This window comes from Geotrypetes seraphini, chromosome 1 (genome assembly GCF_902459505.1).
Source record: "Geotrypetes seraphini chromosome 1, aGeoSer1.1, whole genome shotgun sequence".
Classification (NCBI taxonomy): Eukaryota; Metazoa; Chordata; class Amphibia; order Gymnophiona; family Dermophiidae; genus Geotrypetes; species Geotrypetes seraphini.
The window spans coordinates 153,009,765-153,029,573 of record NC_047084.1 but is presented as its reverse complement, the minus strand read 5'-3'; the positions used below and the strand labels follow the sequence as shown (position 1 = coordinate 153,029,573).

The 19,809-nt window shown below is 44.4% G+C and overlaps 1 protein-coding gene across 6 annotated transcripts in view; it reads right to left on the bottom strand.

Annotated features, from left to right (window-relative positions):
• Positions 1 to 5,955: 5,955 nt before the first annotated feature.
• Positions 5,956 to 19,809, bottom strand: part of MMAA (metabolism of cobalamin associated A) — a 31,460-nt gene continuing 17,606 nt past the window's right edge. For 5 of the 6 annotated variants that reach the window (XM_033940037.1, XM_033940035.1, XM_033940045.1 and 2 more), the window contains exons 5-7: positions 16,312 to 16,397; positions 11,434 to 11,583; positions 5,956 to 6,762 (exon numbers count right to left, since the gene is read on the bottom strand). In XM_033940037.1, the coding sequence (XP_033795928.1) occupies positions 6,475 to 6,762; positions 11,434 to 11,583; positions 16,312 to 16,397 (524 nt within the window). In that variant the 3' untranslated portion in view covers positions 5,956 to 6,474. The remainder of the gene's footprint in view (positions 6,763 to 11,433; positions 11,584 to 16,311; positions 16,398 to 19,809) is intronic. The other variant, XM_033940061.1, reaches the window with a different exon arrangement.

The window sequence follows — 19,809 nt, the reverse complement described above, 5'->3', positions numbered from 1 at the left end:
GAAGACCTTTCCTGTCTTCCCCTGCCGTGGCAGCAACTCAACAGGAGATCCCGGCCCATCATTGGGAGGGAATGAGACCTGCTGAATACAGGAGACTGGGGCAGGTCTGCAGTGTGTGTGTGTGTGGGGGGGGAGCGAGATCAACCAGGTAAATTGGTCTTGGGCTTCCAGGCACAGGGTACCCCAAACCTACCTACCCTAACCAGCAGGTTTTTACCCTGGGATCCATCATGTTTAGTCCTGCATTTCTAAACCATCTCCCATCATCACCACACATTTATACTACACTAGTCTTTAAGCCCGTTACATTAACGGGTGCTAGAACATATGTGTGTGTGTCTGTCTTTTTTTCTCTCTCTCTCCTTAGCCGCTTTCTTTCTTTCTGCCTTTCTTTTTCCTTGGCTGTCCATCACCACCCCTTGCCTGCTCCCCCTGTCCATTTTCCCTTCCTTTTACCTCCACTGTGTCCACCACCATCCCTTCACTGCTCTCCTTATGCAGCAGCAGCCCTTCTCCCTTTGTTTTACCTCCCCCCTGTCCAGCAGCACCTTCCTTCTCCCCCTGTCCAACATTAGGCCTCCGTTCCTTTTTCTTCATCCCCCCCTGTCCATCAGCACCTCTTTCCTTCTCCCCCTGTCCAGCAGTAGGCATCCCTTCCTTTTTTATCCTCCCTCCTCCTTCTTATCCCTATGATACTCTTACCTTGCTCTGCCCCTGATCAGAGGTTCCCGACAGCTGCCCAGTTGCACCCATTGGAAAAGTTCCCACTGCTGCATCCCGCACCCCTCCTGACGTGGCTCCCGCTGTCCTTTCTGTCTGTCTCTGTCCCTGGCCCCCTTTGCCTGTCTGTCTTTCTGTGTATCTCCCTGACCCTGTGTCTTTCTTCTTTCCTTTCTGTCTCCCTTCCTCCCTCTGTCTGTCTGTCCAAAGCAGCATTCCATCCCCCTCCCCCCACACCAGTTCCCTGTGCACCTGCCCCTGTGTCTTTCTTATTTTCTTTGTGTTTCCCTTCCTCTCTCTGCCTATCCAAAGCAGCATTCCATCCCCCTCCCCCCACACCAGTTCTCTGAGCACCTGCCCCTGTGTATTTCTTATTTTCTTTGTGTTTCCCTTCCTCTCTCTGTCTGTCTGTCCGTCCAAAGCAGCATTCCCTTCCCCTCCATTTCCCTCCCCCACCACCAGTTCCCTGTGCAGCAGCATTAGCGTTTCCTCTACCCCCCCCCCCTGTCCCTTACCCTTCCCCTTCCCGCGGGCCGGACTACAAAGGTGGTGATTCCAGCAGCGTGTACATCAATCTCCACACGCTGCTTCGGGCCCTTCTGCCCTGATTTACTCTGGCACGTCCCTGATGACATCATCAGAGACGCGGCAGAGCAAATCAGGGCAGTAGAAGGGCCCGAAGCAGCGTGTGGAGATTGATGTACACGCTGCTGGAATCGCCATTCGGGCCCGCGGGAAGAGAAGGGGGTGGTCGGCAAAGGAGAAACGGAGATCGGTGGCGGCGACAGGAGAAACGGAGAACGTCGTGTGGCTGCGGTCCGGCTTGTGGAGGCGATCGGGTGGTGACGTATTCGCGCGCATGCGCACTCCTTCGGCCACAGACCTACAGCGCACGGAACACGCAAATAGAACTGCGCATGCGCGAGTTAGCCTTTTATTATATAGGATTCTACCTCACTTAGTGCTGGACTCTCTCAAACAAGAGTCCCCATCAGTGAAGCACTGGTTGTCCAGTATGACTCAAATGGCCACATGGGAATGTATGCATCCCGCAACCTGTCAATGAAGTTCTAAAAAACTGTATGTAGATTTGTGGAGGGATTTCCTGCAATGTGACCAGGTTGTTCAACAGATATAGGACAGGAGGGGAGAGAGATCAGTTGTTGTCTAGTTTGTTTTTTTGTAGATCTTGTGGGGGATAACACTTATAAAGGAGAGGAAGTAAGGCTGAACTTTTATGCTAACTTTGCTGACATTTGTTGTTTTTCTGTTTTATGCCTAAGTTTCTTTCTTCATAAATAAAGTTTAAAAAAAAAAAGTTAGGAATTATCAAGAAAGGAATGGAAAATAAGGATGAAAATGTTATAAGGCCTTTGTATTGATCTATGGCAGAGCTGCAGCTCAAATACCGTGTGCAATTCTGGTCATGGTATCTCTAAACTAAACTAAAACTTGACCTTATATACCGGGTCTTCAACCAAAAGAAGCTCGACACGGTTAACAATAAATTAAAAAAATAAAGTAAACTGAAATACAAGAGTTAGTTTTTATGTTTAAATGATTTTTATTATTCCAGCAGTAAGAAGCAAATACAAACAGTAGTACCATTCAGGAAATAACATTTTCAACAATATAATCAGTTCCCCTCCCAACTCCCCCCTCCCCAAGAATCCATGGCCAGTCCAACAGCTGAGAGTGGGAATAAAATCTTAAAGATTCAAAAGTCTACTGCGAGCACGCGGTGTGAGGTCCTGCCAGAAGTGCTCCCACACCTGACAAAATTTGCGACCCTGGCCAAGAGTCAAGTCTCCCACCATGCGTCTCTCCAGTGTTGCGTGCACTATCATTAGGGATCTCCATTGTGCATATGACGGGGGATCACGGGAGAGCCAGTTGGTGAGGATGGCTTTTTTTCCCATCAAAAGGGCTCTGGAGATAAATGCTGACATTCCCCTGGGTTTGGGCGAGGCTATATTATAAAATCCAAATAACGCCCTCGGTTGCGGAAGCCATCGCCTTCCCCAAAGCGATGTGGTATATAGGCCAAGATGTCTCCAAAACTGTTGGATTGCGGGGCAGGCCCAAAACATGTGACTCAAAGATGCGTGAGCCTGATTGCATTTCGGGCAAGAATGTGACGCAGTAATCCCCATCCGGGCTGCACGTTCCGGTGGAATGTAAAGTCTAAGAACAATTTTCAATTGCATTTCCCAGTGAGTAATATTGGGTGACACCTTCTGAATGTTCTTCAGGACCCGTTGTAACTGTTGAGCAGTCAACTGGCAATGCAAGTCCTCAGCCCACGCTGTCGCTAATATATCCAGATTCGTACTTAGTTGGCAATCCCGGATCCCCACAATATGAAATCGTAGAGGAATCCTCTGTTGGGCTAAAAGGCTGAAGAGTTCCGAAAGCGCCTCCCTGCAGACTTCAGTAAGGGCAGCCACTGGGAGGGACTGAACATAGTGACGGATCTGGTAATAGGTGAAGAGATCATTAGCCTGTAGGTCAAAAGTCCGTTGCAGCTCGGCAAATGTAACCAGGCTCCCCTCCTCCAAAAACAGGTGAAAAAGATATTGTAGAGCTTGTGCTTGCCACCTAAGAAAGGTGGCATTTTGCATGCCCAGCTGGAAAGCTCCATTGCCCTGTATAGGCAAATATAAAGACACCCTAGAAGACAATTTGGCTGTTTTACAGACCCATCTCCACGTCCTTCTGGCCGGTGTAAAAATGGGGTAGTGAGACACCAAAGGACGCATCCTCGGATCCGCCACATGTAGAAAATAGCTCACATGGAACAGAGCCAGCAAAGATAACTCCAGTGGTGTAGCAGAAAAATCAGATGTTCCTCTAAACCAATCATTAATATGATTCATCTGACAAGCCATAGCATACCAATGTACATTTAATAAACCATAGCCCCACCTATCCCTGGGCAAACACATCCGTAGCAAGGGCATACGTGGTCGCTTACCACCCCATAGAAAACGCTGTAGCTCTTTCGTTAAACGAATGTTATGGGCATGGGACAGCAGCAGAGGTAAAACCTGAAAGCGATATAACCATTTGGGAAAGAGCACCATGTTAAAAAGGGCTACCCGGCCCGCCACCGATAAGGGAAAAGTAGACCAATTCTGTAGATGTTGTGAGGTGTCTTGAAGCAATGGGGTGATATTGAAGAGTTAGTTTTTAAATGTTTAGCAAATAAAAGAGTTTTTATAAGTTTACGGAAGAGTTGGAAGGAACTGGGACACCTCAAAATTAGGGGAAGTTCATTCCATAGTTGGGGAAATTTAAACGCCAGAGAGCTGCTAAAATTTTTAACTCCTTGAATTCCTTTCCTAGAAGGAAGAGAAAGTTTAAATCGATGAATGTCTCTCGCATATGAAAATCTATAAACATTCCATAGCAGAGGAACAAGAGGAGCAAAGATATCATGTAAAATCTTAAAAACAATACATAGACACTTAAACGGAATTCTAAAATAAACTGGGAGCCATGGAGAGAGAAAAGCAAAGGAGTCGCATGGTCAAATTTGCTCTTTCCATAGATCAACTTCAAGGCGGTATTCTGAACCAATTGTAGTCTTTGAAGGCAGTTCTTAGTGATGGCAAGATAAATGTCATTACAATAATCTAACTGGGATAATATAATAGATTGGACCAAAACAGAAAAATGACGTTGATGGAAAAGAGATCTGATCTTCCTCAACATTCATAAGCTGAAAAAACATTTCTTAACCAGAGAGTTTATTTGATCCTTAAAAGTAAGAGAAAAATCAAAAAGTATTCCCAAAATCTTAAGTGGAGAACTCAATTTGTAGGGAGGCTCCAGAATCCAAAAGTACAGTGGAAGGAAGATGATCCAATTTTGGGCATAACCACAGAAGTTTAGTTTTAGCTGCCTTTAGCTTCATCTGGACAGACATAGCCCAAGTTTGAAGTTTAGAGATACAGTGATTTATTTTAAAAGTTAAATTGGTAATATTTGGGTCAATGTCAATCAGTATAAAAAGGTCATCTGCATAAGTAAAAAGCGTTTCCCACACTGACAGCTTATAAATTTTCAAAGTTGTCATGTAAAGATTGAACAAAATTGGGGAAAGCGGAGAGCCCTGGGGAACTCCGCAAGGAGGTTGCCAGGAATTAGAAATATTACCATCAGCATTAACTGAATAAGATCGGGACAATAAAAATTTAGAAAACCAAACAAGAACAACTTGGTTAAGATCGATATATTGGGTCATGAGGGGGAATTTTTAGAACAAGGCTTTAATGCTGCCCAGTGGCGATTTATGTTGCCCTTCTCGTAGCTAAATGGGGTGTACTCCGTAAGTGGATAGATGCAGAACCTCCGGAGTTGGTGGGATGGCAGTGAGCACTTCGGGAAGTGGCCCATTGAGAGCTGCGGGGTCTTGAGGGGCGGCGAGATGGGCCTCATCGGCTGTATAGGTCTCTGCTTTTGCTGCTCCCCTATGAGATTGCCTTGATGTTCTTTTTTTCTCTTCTTCTTTTTTCTCTCTTTTTCCAGTCACTGAGAGGGTGAGGTAGGGGGGTTTTGCTTTGTTTTGTGGGGGATAAAATAGAAGTACACTGACAGACTGTGTGGTTTTTCGCAGGTTTTCCTTGGCTGCTCTGTGTGCTCTAGGCCCTGCTGCACACTGGCTGGTTTATTGTGTGGGGGGAGGGGGGTTTCTATATATCTTGCATATTTCTTGATCGACTAGTATTCTTATTCTAGTTCACACTACCCTCTTCCCAACCTGCGAGTTGGCCTATGTGCTGTATTTGATCTGTTTCTTGGATACTGCTTGGTTGTATTGGCTTTCTCTGTCTGTTTGCTTCTCAATAAAATGTTTCAAATTAAAAAAAAAAAAAAAAAATCGATATCTAAAAGTAATTGGAGCAAAAAAGATATAGCAGAATGAGAAGAGGCAGTTCAGGGAAAAAACGATAGAGGTCTATAAAATACTGAATAGCATGGAAAAAGTAGATGTGAATCACTTGTTTACTCTTTTCAAAAATACTAGGACTAGGGGGCATGCGATGAAGCTACTAAGTAGTAGATTTAAAACAATCTGAAGAAAATATTTCTTCACTCAACATGCAATTAAACTCTGGAATTTGTTGCCAGAGAATGTGGTAAAATCAGTTAACTTAGCAGGGTTTAAAAAAAGGTTTGAATACATTTCTAAAACAAAAATCCATAAGCTAATATTGAAATGTTTTACTCCTTGGGATCTTGCCAAGTACTTATGGACTGGATTGGCCACTGGTAGAGAGACAGGATTTTGGACTTGATGGACCTTTAGTCTGTCCCAGTATGTCAATTCCTATGTTCTTTTGTACCCAGTTCTTTGGACGACATTACTCACATGCAAGAATATTATGCCTGCTTGCCCTCTGAGAATATGATGTTCTTGTTTTATAACAGAAAGGGAACAGCATATACTGCCCAGTCTACAATAGAATTAGTTAATAGTAATACAAGCTTGCCTGGGAAAAGGAATTCAGCTCAGGAAGCTTACATTTGCAAACTCTCAACCCCACAAGTTTGTCAGTTTCAACTTTTTTTTACATATGACAGAATAAATGATCATCCCTGCACACCTGTTAGCATATTGACTGGATTCTTCAAACATTATAATTTGAACAATTGACATCAAATTGCTTAAAAACCATGTGAATTAATCATGAACTGTTTTACTTCCTTTTTATTTTTAAATGTTTCATGAAATGTGAATAATACAGTAGTTTAGTCTCTGGCAGAAAATGCCTTAAGCAACAAGTCAGCCGCTAGGCCTGGAGACAAGAGGCCACTGAGAACTTTTTCTTCTACCAAGGGAATCTGGTCATGGATGGCTGGATGGTTCCTGAAATGCTCTAGCACCTTTTCCTGGATGAGGGTCCACATCCAAACACTCTGCTGCCGGCTCCGCCTACGCTGCAGCTCGCCACTGGTGAGCATGAGGTCACGGAACGTGGTCATCTTGTCCCATATTTCCACAATGCCTTCCCCATTTTTGGCAGAGATACGTAGCACCTGTAAGACCAAATAAAAGGGAAAAATAAATAAGAGCAGAAAATGAAAGCATGACAAACTGAGGGTTCCTAAAAATCAGAGACATTTCCTTTCCTTACAGTGAATATGGATAAAAATGTGTGCTTTTCCTGCCTTTCTATAAGGAGCCTGATGAGATTTTTCAAATATCATTCTAAATGGCACATGCTCATAGTGCAGAGCTCTATTTTCACACAGTAGCACAGGGGTAGACTCTGCAACAAGGGTTTGAAAATTCTGCGTCACACTTGCAACAATCTGTGTAAGTTTTACATTAGGGAATACGCAGGAAGCCTACGGCTGAGAAATGAATACTGGTATAAGAAGGGAAGCAGCAACTGGGAAGGGGAACAGAGCAATAGCACCTCATAACTTAGTTAGAAAAAGATGTTTTTCGCAGTTCTGTGAAAAAAGAAAATGCTAGTACAAGCACTTCTTTTGACGTCGTAAGTAGAGAATGACACCAGGAACTCAATTTTCCCGTCCCCGCGAGTTTAGTCACTGTCCCTGCCCCATTCCTGTAAACTCTACCTTAACCGCACAAGCCTCGAACACTTATGATGTTAAAGTGTTTGAGGCTTCTGCAGATGAGGACGGAGCTTAGGCATTGGTGGAATGAGGCATTATGACATCACAATCTGAGCTCTAGAATGTTGCTACTTATGATTTTAAAGTATTTGAGGCTTGTGCAGTTGAGGACGGAGCTTAGGCATTGGTGGAATGAGGCATTATGACATCACAATCTGAGCTGTAGAATGTTGCTACTTATGATTTTAAAGTGTTTGTGGCTTGTGCAGATGAAGGACGGAGCTTAGGCATTGGTGGAATGAGGCATTATGACATCATAATCTGAGCTCTAGAATGTTGCTACTTATGATTTTAAAATGTTTGAGGCTTGTGCAGATGAGAATGGAGCTTGCAGGAATGGGTTAGGGACAGGAAAATAACTCATGGGGATTGAATGGGAAAATTAGTTCACACAGGGACAGGGAAAAATTTGTCCCTGTGTCATTCTCTAGTCGTAAGCAAGCAGGGGAATGAACATCAAGCAATTGAAAGAAGCTGTGGAAAACAAGGAAGCATGGCGAGGACTGGCCTACAGAGTATCCAAGGATTAGACATGACTGAATGGATAGTAATAATTTACAATGTAAAATTGCATTGAACAAAGAAGCAAGACAAACAAAAAAACTGCCTGACAGACTCAGAAACAAGCCATAGCTAGCTAATCTTTCTACTATTTGGGGGTTTTCTGGGTACTAGTGACCTGGATTGGTCACCATGAAGATGGGCTACTAGGCTAGATGAAACATAGAATATGACGGCAGAAAAGGGCTATAGCCCATCAAGTCTGCCCACCTAGTGACCCACCCTCAGACTTTATCCTGCTAGAGATCCCACATGCATATCCCATTTCTTTTTAAAATCTAGCACGCTGCTGGCATTAATCACCTGCAGTGGAAGTCCATTCCAATGATCGACCACCCTTTCGGTGAAGAAATACTTCCTGGCATCACCATGAAATTGCCCGCCTTGGATTTTCAGCGGATGACCTCTTGTGGTTGAAGGTCCTTTAAGAAAGAAGATATCGTTTTCCACCTCGATGCGGCCCATGATATATTTAAACGTCTCAATCATGTCCCCCCTCTCTCTACATTCCTCGAGCGGGTATAGCTGCAATTTATTCAGTCTTTCCTCATATGGGAGGTTCTTGAGTCCCGAGACCATCCTGGTGGCCATTCGTTGAACCGACTCAATTCTCCGCACATCTTTTTGATAATGTGGTCTCCAGATAATGTGGTCTCTTGATAATTGGTCTGACCCAGTAAAGCTATTCGTATGTTCTTATGGTCATGGTAAGTGAGAACAAGATCTAGCTACCAAGGACCACACGCAGGTGCTTGGTTTACACAATTATTACTTTCAAATGTCTTAGTTCTGTAAGTGTTTTGTAAGTGCAATGTAAGATAAGGTCACAAAAGCCTGCTAATCATATATGGTGTTTCCTGGGCTATCACTTTGTTGTACTGGTTAGAATAAAGATTCCAATAAGATCTGTGAACAAACCCGTGAAAATGTGAGCATGCCAAAAAGCCAATGATTTAGGCAAAAATTTCTCTACAGAGATTGCCATAATAAAAAAAGGATCACTTCTACAAGCCCTACAGAAAAGTTGCCCATATCAGAGTTACACACTTTCTCCAGCACTTCACAATTTTGTTGAAGACCCTCTGGGACAGTGACCAGTCCCCCAGATCCAGGGTCTAGCAACTTAGAAAATTGGATTGCACATATTGTTCACTCCTGCTACATATGACACCGAGATGGGCTTCCAGGTGGGCATCTGCCCAAAGAAATGACGCTTGAGCCTCCAGCTTCAACTAGATGCACTTGGTGCCTCCCTGTCTGTTTACGCATGTCACCACTATGGCACTGTTCGAGAAAACTGACTGCTTTGTCCTATAAAGTATTTTCAAAATCCAACAGAGCAAGACAGATGGCTCTCAACTCATCTGTGGATGGACCATTTTCTCTGAGAAGGTAACCAACACTCCTGTACTGGGTAATCTTTGCAAAGGCTTCTCCAACCGTACAGGTCAGCATCCGTCATCAATATCACCCACAAGGGGATGCGGAGAAGCAAGCCCTTGGCTAGAAACTCTGCCCGGAGCCACCAGCGCAGATTTTGCTGCACTTTCACCATATAGCGTAATTGCCTCTGGAGCAGATCTGTCTGTAGATACCAGCTGGACAGGAGAGCCCTCTGGAGAAGCGTAGTTGAGCTTTGACCCACAGCACCACATCTATGGTCGTTACCATGGATCCCAGCACCTGAAGGTAGTGCCAAGCTGTAGGAGCCAGCATTGCCAGGATCTCCGATATCTGGCATCCGAGTTTCAGCTTGCGCATCTCTGCCATATCGAACAGAATTCCCAGATACTTCAGGGATTGAACTAGATCCAGATGACTCTTCTCAAAATTGATGATCCATCCCAGGTCCTACAGGGACTTTCAGCTTCAGAGAGGGCTCTGATCAGTCAATCATCCAAGTATGGATGAACCTGGATCCCTGCCTTGCGCAGGTGTGCTGCAGCAACCACCATAACCTTTGTGAAGGTCCAAGGCACTGTTGCCAACCCAAAAAGGAGCATCGAAAACTGGAAATGCTGCTCCAGAACATGAAACCTGAGGATCTTTCTGTATTACAGAAAAATGGGACTATGTAAGTATGCCTCCATCAAATCCAGCAACATTAAGAATTCCCCTGGTGCTACTGCAGTTATGACTAAATGCACAGTTTCCATCCAGAATCTGGGCACCTTCAGCACTGCATTGACAGACTTCAGATCCAGGATGAGTCTCCAAATATCTGAGTCTTTCTTGGGCACAATAAAGTATAATGAGTATCTGCCCGATTCTGCATCCAGCACCAGTTCCAATGTTTTTATCTCCAGAAGCCGGTTTAACGTGGCTTTGACTTTCTCCAGCCCTCCGAAGAGGGTGAAAAAACTCAAGCTTGTAGCCCTCTTGGATATCCAGCATTCATTTGTCTGAACAGATATTCATCCAGGCATCCATGTACTCTTGAGAGCTTTCCTCCTATTCCAGGAAGTTCAGACAGAAGCCTGGTGTCATTGAGACTATATGCCAGCTGCAGAACAGGGAGCTGACACTTGAGGGCATCTGGAATCCTGAATCTCTGTCTCAATCTCCGAGTAGAGAAGCCTGCTACGTCAGTAGCCATGAAAGAAACCACAACTTGACCCTCCTGGGTCATGTGATCAATTGTTCAGCAATGACTTAGAACAATGATCTGCCATTCTGGCCATGAGATTGCCAAGCCCCTTGGCAAAGAGCATTTGTTCTTTAAAAGGGAGCCTGCTCAGAATAGCTGTAGAAGCTAAATTTCCTGCCCACTGTCCGATTCAGAGCATTCTTCAGGCAGAGACAGAATAAGCCAGCACTTTTCTCATGAAGCAAAAGATGTTGTATAGAGAATCTGCTACATAGTCCACTCCCAACAGCAAAACCTGGGGATATGTGCTCTCCTCCATAGATGGATTCCGAAGCAGCATCTTATGGCAGGCGCGGACCATAAAAGAAGGCTCAGCCGCCACTTTTAGCCCCCGAGCTAAAGCCTCAAACTGTCTTTTGAGGACCAAGTCCACCCTGCAACCCTGAGAATCCTTCAGTATTACTCCTCCCTGAGTGAAGACCATTAGTGACTTGTGCCACTAGTGAACCCTTCTCTGTCCCCTGTAATCTAAAGAAGATCTGGCAAATGTACCTTCTCCACCCCACCTAGTGCTGCTGAACTTGAAATTTCACACTCTCTCAACAAATCTTTCTGCTCTTCTTTAAGAACATAAGAGTTGCCAGACTGGTCAGACCAGAGGTCTATCAAGCCCAGTCCTCGTCTTTACTATGTCAAGAAATAACAGAACTGCTACTGCCATCATTCCAGATGTGGCTACAGTCCTACAGTATTTTGCAGTACCATGAATATAGAAAAGGTGGGTATTTAAACCAAAAAAATTCTGCGCCTGCCCTACACATATGCAACCAATAGCTGGCTTAGATATGCTTTGCCAAAAGCATCATATCACATGTACATTTTCAAATTAAAGAAAATTCAATGGCATGCAAACAAACCTGTGGTTTCCAAATTTTTGAACGCTTGCGCAGTAGTTTCATTGCACTGATATATTCAGCCTGTAACCTCCGGGCCGGAACAAGTAAATCTCCATCTGCCTTGGTTACAGCAACTAAATCAGCCATCTCAATGATGCCCCGCTTGATCCCCTAAAGTGAATTGAGTGGAAGGAGGAAAGATCAGGTAAGACAAAGCAGAAATAATCAGACACCATCAGGTGACTCAGAACCAAGCAGGGTGTGTTCTCTAACTTTACATTAATCTGTCAGTTCTGTTAAAGCAGCAAAAGAAAACCCAGCAGTTCCATAGTGAATGGAGAAACCAAAAACAAAAGAAACTGTGGAAAACACGTTCTCGATGCAGGCTTTTATTCAGTCTATTTTGAAAATATGGAAACAATAACACGGTCCGTGTTTCAATAAACACGTCTTCCTCGGGGGGTCCTAATGTTTGCTGTTGGATCAAAAAAAACCAAATGTGGATGTTGAGAAAGCAGCATAAACCCAAGTGCGTAGAATGTACTGCAAAATCGGTGCTTCATATTGGCCACAATTGCACTACAATCTCTGCTTCAAGCAACTGTGAACCTCAGACTTACACAACACATAATTAGTTTCCCTTAAATCCTCAGACTGGATTATTATCTCAATATAATTCAGCATCAATTGGTTTTATTTCTTATCAATTCTGATATTAATGGATTTGGTAAATTCCGTCATACAGTTACTATTAAGGTGTAAAATAAACTTTCCAAAACATAGAACATAAAATGAAAAAGGATAAATTGCAGCACCCTAGGCTTTATTACATGCAGAAATGCTAGGCACATAATTATACACATGTAGATATTACCAGAGCTGTAGTATGGATGGATCACAAGTGATATACAAGTATACCATATTTTTCAGACCATAAAACGCACCCACCTGTAGAGGAGGAAAAACCAAGAAAAAAAAAAATTTGATTGCAGCCAATCACAGAGCGGCGTGGGACCAGGCAGTAAGCGCAAATGTCGTGCTCCTGCGTCGCTCTGCTTGCTAAAAGACACAGGCAGCCATCCCGGAGACCGCGCTGGACCACTACTACAAAAGGTACTGGGGGGGGGCACAGTGTATTCGGTGCATAAGATGCACCCCCTTTTCCACCCCCTTTTTGAGGGTGGAAAAAGTGCGTCTTATGGTCCAAAAAAATACAGGTATTTTATAAAATAGATGTGTGGGTACTATATACATCTACAGAAGGCAAAATTATCCCAATTCACAAATACTGGTATAAATATCTAGAATTTCTACAACCACTCTCTTACTGATTTGATGCCATTTTAGAAAACAGTGGAGAAAGTGTACTATATACATCTACTCATTTACATCTGCCTCAAACCAAGAGTAAATCTATGCATTGACAAATGCATGCTATTGAAGCTGAAGCTGACAGCCTGTTTTACCAAGACTCTGTTGCCAAACAGGATAATCAAAATGTTATTTGGTGTTTTTCCTCACGTGAGCAATGTCTCCCAAAGGGTTAGTTTTGCACATAACAGCCAGAGAATGTGGAATATGATCTCAGTCTCTCTAATTTACTTTTAACACTTACCATAGTTCTTGCATCCTGCCAAAGACAGCTTCCTACTAGAGTTTGCAAGATGTAACGTGTATAGGAAACCTAAAGGGAAATTCTTTTCCATCAGAGCTGTAGCACCCAAAATGATGTGGTAGAAAGATATAGAAACTTTTCCCATTTTCTTATCTCAGAGTAACCACTCAAGACCAACTCCTCTACAACTGGTGCTATTCTGGTGTTTTTCTCTTTTCCAATAAATCTGGTTTTCTTGCATTCAGCCTTTTATCTATCAGGATAGGCATGTCCTAGGTGATTGGTTTAGTTTGTTTTACCAACTGGGATTATGGCACCAGAAGCGTTTGGATACACCAACCTCAGGGAAGTGCATTTGGTGTATTGGGGTGGGAGGGCATATATTGCTATCTCAGGTTTCTCCGATATTGCTCAGTCCTCTGGTTGAGAAGCACAATCTGTGATTCCCTTGGCACAGTAGTTTCGTTTATTATTTCTAGTTCATCTTTATCCAAAGTGGATTACAAAGTATACATACACAATAGAACAATTAAAGTACATACAAGTTTCAAGTATAAAGCTAATTAACCAATACATATGGTAACAAAAAGATCTCTCAAAACATCAAAAAATTATATATTAGGAGAACAAAATAAAGTTTATAAAAATACCATTGAAAATATTTTTAAAAGGGCAGAGATTGATGTTTTTGGTGGAAGCCCTATTGTCCTATAAATACAGTACTCCCCCGAAATTCACAGGGGTTCTGTTCCAGTTCCGTTCCGTGAATGCAGTTTAGGAGCGGATCGGAGGCGGGAGAGGGTTGCAAGGGTGGCGGCAGGTGCTAGAAAAACAATATTTAGGCTGGCAGGTGGTTTGGCTGTGCAGAAGGCTGATGGAGGGAGGGGGAGAGGAGAAATCGGCTGTGCAGAAGGCTGATTGGCTGATGGGGAGGAGAGGAGGAGGAATTGGCTGTGCAGAAGGCTGATTGGCTGACCGGGGGGGGGAGTGGGGAAATAGGAGGAGGAATTGGCTGTGAAGAAGGCCGATTGGCTGATGGGGAGGAGAGGAGGAGGAAATGGCTGTGCAGAAGGCTGATTGGCTGATGGGGAGGAGAGGAGGAGGAATTGGCTTTGCAGAAGGCTGATTCGTGGACTCAAGTCATTCCCTGTATTTTCTGACTGGAAGAGGCAGTCAGAAAATACTGCGAATGACTGAGTCCACGATTCGCAAATCGCAAATTTGCGGGGGTCTACTGTATTACATTTCCCTCTTTATGTTCCAATCTCTAGAGCAGTGTATCGCACACTAGTATGCCTCCTGAGATTTCAGGTGTGCCAGAACACACTGGGGAGGAGGAGAGGCACCAGTGCCAGCTGTCTGCCTACAGGACGTGCCTCTCACGGCGAGAGACACGTCCTGTAGACAGTCAGCCAGCGTCAGCACCTTTTCTTCTCTCCGTGCCTCTTCCCTGCTGGCACCCTCCACTGGCAGCTCAGGACCTGTCTGGAGGGCCTTCGCACATGCACATGACATCATCATGGTGACGTCCGCGCACTTCCGGATGCCTCCAGCAATGGCTCAACAAAATTTGAGAGCCATTGTCCTAGAGATTTCTTATTCATCTGCCCATATTTCTAACTGTAAAATAGTACAAAATATCACATATCTGAAAATTCTCATAAAAATAGTGATCACAATATGTCATTTATGGGCGATATAAGTGTGGATATCTGGTATAGTGCTGTAACAGATATGTGATCACCATTTTTATGAGAATTTTCACAGGTATGTGATATTTGGGATATATGTTGCACTATATCATGTTTAAATATGGGTAGAGGTCAAGACATGTTCCCAGTAGAAGTCCCATGGCCTTTTAAATATTTCATCGATCTCATCCTTTAAAAATATTTTCCATGGTGTATTTAAATGTATTTTTATAAGCCCTATTTTGTTCTCCTAATATTTTGATTTTTTTTTGCGTATAAAAGGTTGCCATTCAATATTTTTCATTTAATTTATCAAAAGTTCCCCATTTAGCTCCATTCTCTGTCTATACAAAAAATAGTGATAAACTGGCTAAATTCCACTGGTAAGCAGTATACGTTTTACTAAATTCACACTAGAGAATGACACGGTGAAAAAATTGGTCCCCGTCACCGCCCCGTCCCCGTCTCACCATCCTCTGCACCGCCCCGTCACCGCCATTCCCTTCACCGCCCCGTCACCGCCACTGCCACCCCATTCACCGCCCTGTCACCGCCACTGCAACCCCATTCACCGCCCCGTCACCGTCACCGCTGCATACATAAAAGCCTCAAACGGGTACGATTTTATATACTTTTCTAATATCTCCCCTATGTATCTGCCATTGCCCCCCCCTGTGTCCATATTCCATCCCCATGGCATGTCCCCTTTTTGTCTCTGTCCCTATGCCCCATGCACATAATTTCCCCTCTTTCTGTTACCTTCCTGTGTCCAGATTTCCCCTATCTTCCTCTTCCATACCAGTGTGTCTCTTCTTTTCAACCCCATCTAGCTTTTTTCCCTCTTTCTTCCCCCCCCCCCTGCTTCTAGCATCTGGCTCACCTGCCTGTCCTTCCCTTTCTTTCCTGCTGTGGGTTTTTCTTTCCGTTTTCATCACCTTGGCCCAGAATCCTTTTCCCTTTCACTCCCTCCTTACAGTCTGAGCCGGGAACACTAGCGATCGCACGGTCCTCGCAGCCCCCACCCGCCTGCCCAATCGATCCTAGTGTTTAGCCAGCTCTCTCCCTTCTCCTCACCTTAATTTGCAGGCTTTCTTTTTCAGCGACCTGCACGCTTTCCCAAAGAGCCGCACACGCGCGGCTGCTCAGTGTTCAATCTTCTGCTCTGCTGCAACTTCCTGTTTCCGGTTGCGTCAGAGCAGAAGATTGAAACTGAGCAGCAGCGGGTGCGCGGCTCTCTGATAGCGTGCGGGTCGCCGAAAAAGAAAATCTACAAACTAAGGTGAGGAGAAGGGAGAGAGCTGGCTAAACACTAGAATCGATTGGGCAGGCGGGTGTGAGCTGCGGGGACCGCGCGAGCCTTCATGCCTCACTGCGGGGACAAGACCCATTCACCGCCCCGCGGGCGGTGAATGGCCTTGTCCCCGTCGCCGCAGCGACTGCTAGTTTTCTTCCCCGTTTTCGGCGGTGACCCGCGGCTAAAATGCGGTGGCCGCGGGTAAACCGCCACCGTGTCATTCTCTAATTCACACCTGTCATCAACATACCGTGTTTTGGCCTTTCCTAGAAGTGAGATTATTTAAAGGGGCAGGTTACCTGCAATTCATCACCTCCAGCTGGTGGCAGCAGCAACACAAACATGTCAACCATATCAGCAACAGCAAACTCTGATTGCCCCACCCCTGCAGAGTGCAAGAAGAGAGAGTCCAGTATGAAGTATACTTCAGAGGCACTATTTTACAAGGCATTAGAAGGCAAGTATGACTTAACATACACAAGTCCAGTCTCTTATTACTGGCATAACTTATGACCCGATTTCTTTCTAGTTTGTACTATTTGTTTTAATATTTGTTGACCTGCTTGCTATACAGCAAGGAAATTATCATAATTTTAAAAAGATTTGGGGGCCATTGATTACATATTCTAATGATCAGACACCTTAAACACCTTGTTATTATATAAGATATAGGTAGGGTGGGATTGGGATATATGATATTTGCTAATTGGTTTATTATTAACTAGTGTTTAAGCCCGTTACATTAACGGGTGCTAGTAAAGCCTCCTTCCCTCAGCCCCAGCTCCAAACCAATTTTACCCCCCCCTCCCGCAGCCCCCTTCTCCCCCAGCCCAGTAGCACCTCTTCCCTGCTTCCCCTGTCCCTCTTCCTTGCTCCCCCGGTCCAACAGCACCTCTTCCCTGCTCCCTGTCCCTCTTCCTTGCTCTCCCGGCCCAGTAGCACCTCTTCCCTGCTCTCCTTGTCCCTCTTCCTTGCTCCCCCAGTCCAATAGCACCTCTTCCCTGCTCCCCCTGTCCCTCTTCCTTGTTCCCCCGGTCCAATAGCACCTCTTCCCTGCTCCCCCTGCCCCTCTTCCTTGCTCCCCCTGTCCCTCTTCCTTGCTCCCCCAGTCCAATAGTACTTCTTCCCTGCTCCCCCTTTCCCTTCTCTTCCCTGCTCCGTTCGGCCCCTCCCCCTTCTTTTACTGCCGTTGTCGATCCGGCCTGCTCCTGACCTCCCACCGCCGACAAACCTTGTGGCTCCAGTCGCGTAGGCAGCACTTTAAACATGCTGCTTCACGGCCTTCTACTGGCGATTTCCTCTGCTGTGTCTGTCTCCGATGATGTCATCAGAGACGCGGCAGAGGAAATCGGCAGAGAAGGGCGCAAAGCAGCGTGTTTATAGTGCTGCCTACGCCGCTGGAGCCGGGAGGTGACGGAGAGGGCAGGGGGTGCTAGCGGCCGGCAGCCGCCGCTCCGCAGGTGGAGAGCAGGGAAGGGCGCACATGTGAACTTGTTTTGCCTTGTGAGGCCAGACCCTAAGGCGCGCATGCGCACTTCCTATGGGTCGCTACAGCTCACGGAAAACGGACGCACACATAGGAAGTGTGCATGCGTGGCTTACCGTTTTATTATATTAGATGGATGGGGTGGGTGGGGAGGGATTCTTTTATACTTTAATGATTACAAGTAAGAATGTCAAGTGATTTGTAAAAAATTTTTTGATTGAATATTATACACTTGTTGTAAGATATGAAAATGAATAAAGATTTTAATAATATTTGTTGACCGCATACCTTTTTTCTGAGCACTTTATAACGCCTTTGAAAGAAAGTTTTAAGTGGAACTTTTATTTATGTTAGTTACATATTTTATAAAGTACACATGCACATTTGCATCAATTGTAAACCAAGTCTAAATGTTCGGGTCGGCATAAGCATTTCTTTTCTTTTTCAGAAAGGCAACATAAGCCTAATTTGATCCTGTTATAAAATCATAACATAACCGGTAAGTTCGTTATGAGACCAAAAACTTGAGTCACGCCCCAAACAAAGGGCTCCTTTTACAAAGCCGCGGTAGCGGTTTAACTGCCGGCTGCGCTAGCCGCTAGCGCCTCCTCTTGAGCAGGCGGTAGTTTTTCGGCTAGCGCGTGATTAAAAGTCGCTAACGCGGCTTCGTAAAAGGAGCCCAAAATCTCTTCTTCTTCAATCATAGCACTTAGAAGCCATTTTTCATTCCTTAAGTAAGCTGTGCATTCATCATTTAAAACATAAATTTAAAAATCTCAATTTATTTCTGTTGAACCTAATTAGTTGTTGGCGGGTTCTGACACGTTTTGCAAAAGCTTCTTCAAAAAACCTGAAAACCACAAATTATATTGCTGTGATGCTGTGTAAAGAAAAAAAAAAAATCAACATATCTTCAAGCCATAAAAAACCAAAAAGATATCTTATTGCAATACTTGCAGTGAATGTGGGTGGGTACCTCACTCTATGTTTCACTTCAAAAAAGAACGGCATCCGCACTCGGACAAATTTAATTCTACTCCCGGATGTGATGTCATCTGCCCGGTGAAAAATTTTTAAAGGGACTAGGGGCAACATTGCAAAAGAGTCTTCAGAAAGGATCTTAAACAACCCTAACAAAGTAACATAGTAAATGACGGCAGATAAAGACCCAAATGGTCCATCCAGTCTGCCCAACCATACATCCATAAATTAATCATTTAATTTAAATGGTCATTTTTCTTAGATACTTCTGAGCCAGAAACCCAGAGCCCTGCCCGATAGTGTGCTTAGGCATTCACTATGCAGGTAAACTGGGAAAATTCCTTCTCTTCAAAATCACAGGACTTTGGAACAACCTCACCATCCCGATGTGGAACCTGGGCTCCTTCCAATTATTCCGCAAACAACTGAAAACTTGGCTTTTCACCAAATTGTAATTCTATCCTCCCCCCTTTTTCTTCCCTTCTACATATAAGGTTTTTCCTTCTCTTACCTATATTTTAAGTTCTTGTAAACCATGTCGAGCTTCATATTCGTGGAGATGATGCGGTATATAAACTTAAGGTTTAGATTAGATTAGATTAGGTTCTATCTACATCTCCGTCCAAAGCTCACTCCAGCCTATCTAAACCAATGGTTCCCAAACCTGTCCTGGTTTGGGACAGCTAGTTAGATTTTCTGGATAGCCTTAATAAATATGTATGGGGCAGATTTGCATGCCTGTCACCTCCATTATATGCAAATCTCTCTCATGCATATTATTAGGGCTATCTAGAAAACCTAACTGGCTTGTGGCCTCCAGGACAGGGTTAGGAACCACTGATCTAGACCATTCCAGCCATCGAAGCCCTCCCCAACCCTTCCTCACCTGAATGTCCTTATATGAGACAAAGACCGTGCAAGTTTGCCCAGTACTGGCCTTAGTTCCTTCAATACCCATTATTTTCTGATTAGAGATCCTCTGCGTTCATCCCACATTTTTTTGAACTCTGTCACTGTTTTCTTCTCCACAACCTCCCTCGGGAGCACATTCCATGCATCAACCACCCTCTCTGTAAAGAAGAACTTCCTAACATTGCTCTTGAGTCTACCACCCCTCAACCTCAAATTATGCCCTCTGGTTTTTTACCATTTTCCTGTCTCTGGAAAAGATTTTGTTCCACATTAATACCTTTCAAGTATTTGAACGTCTGACTCAAATCTCCCTCTATATAGTCATCACACTAATCAGCTGTTAATGAAGAAATGCCCATCACTCAACCTCCTTGTTTAAGCCCTGTGTGCTGGGTGTTTCTTCATAGGAAGCCTGAAA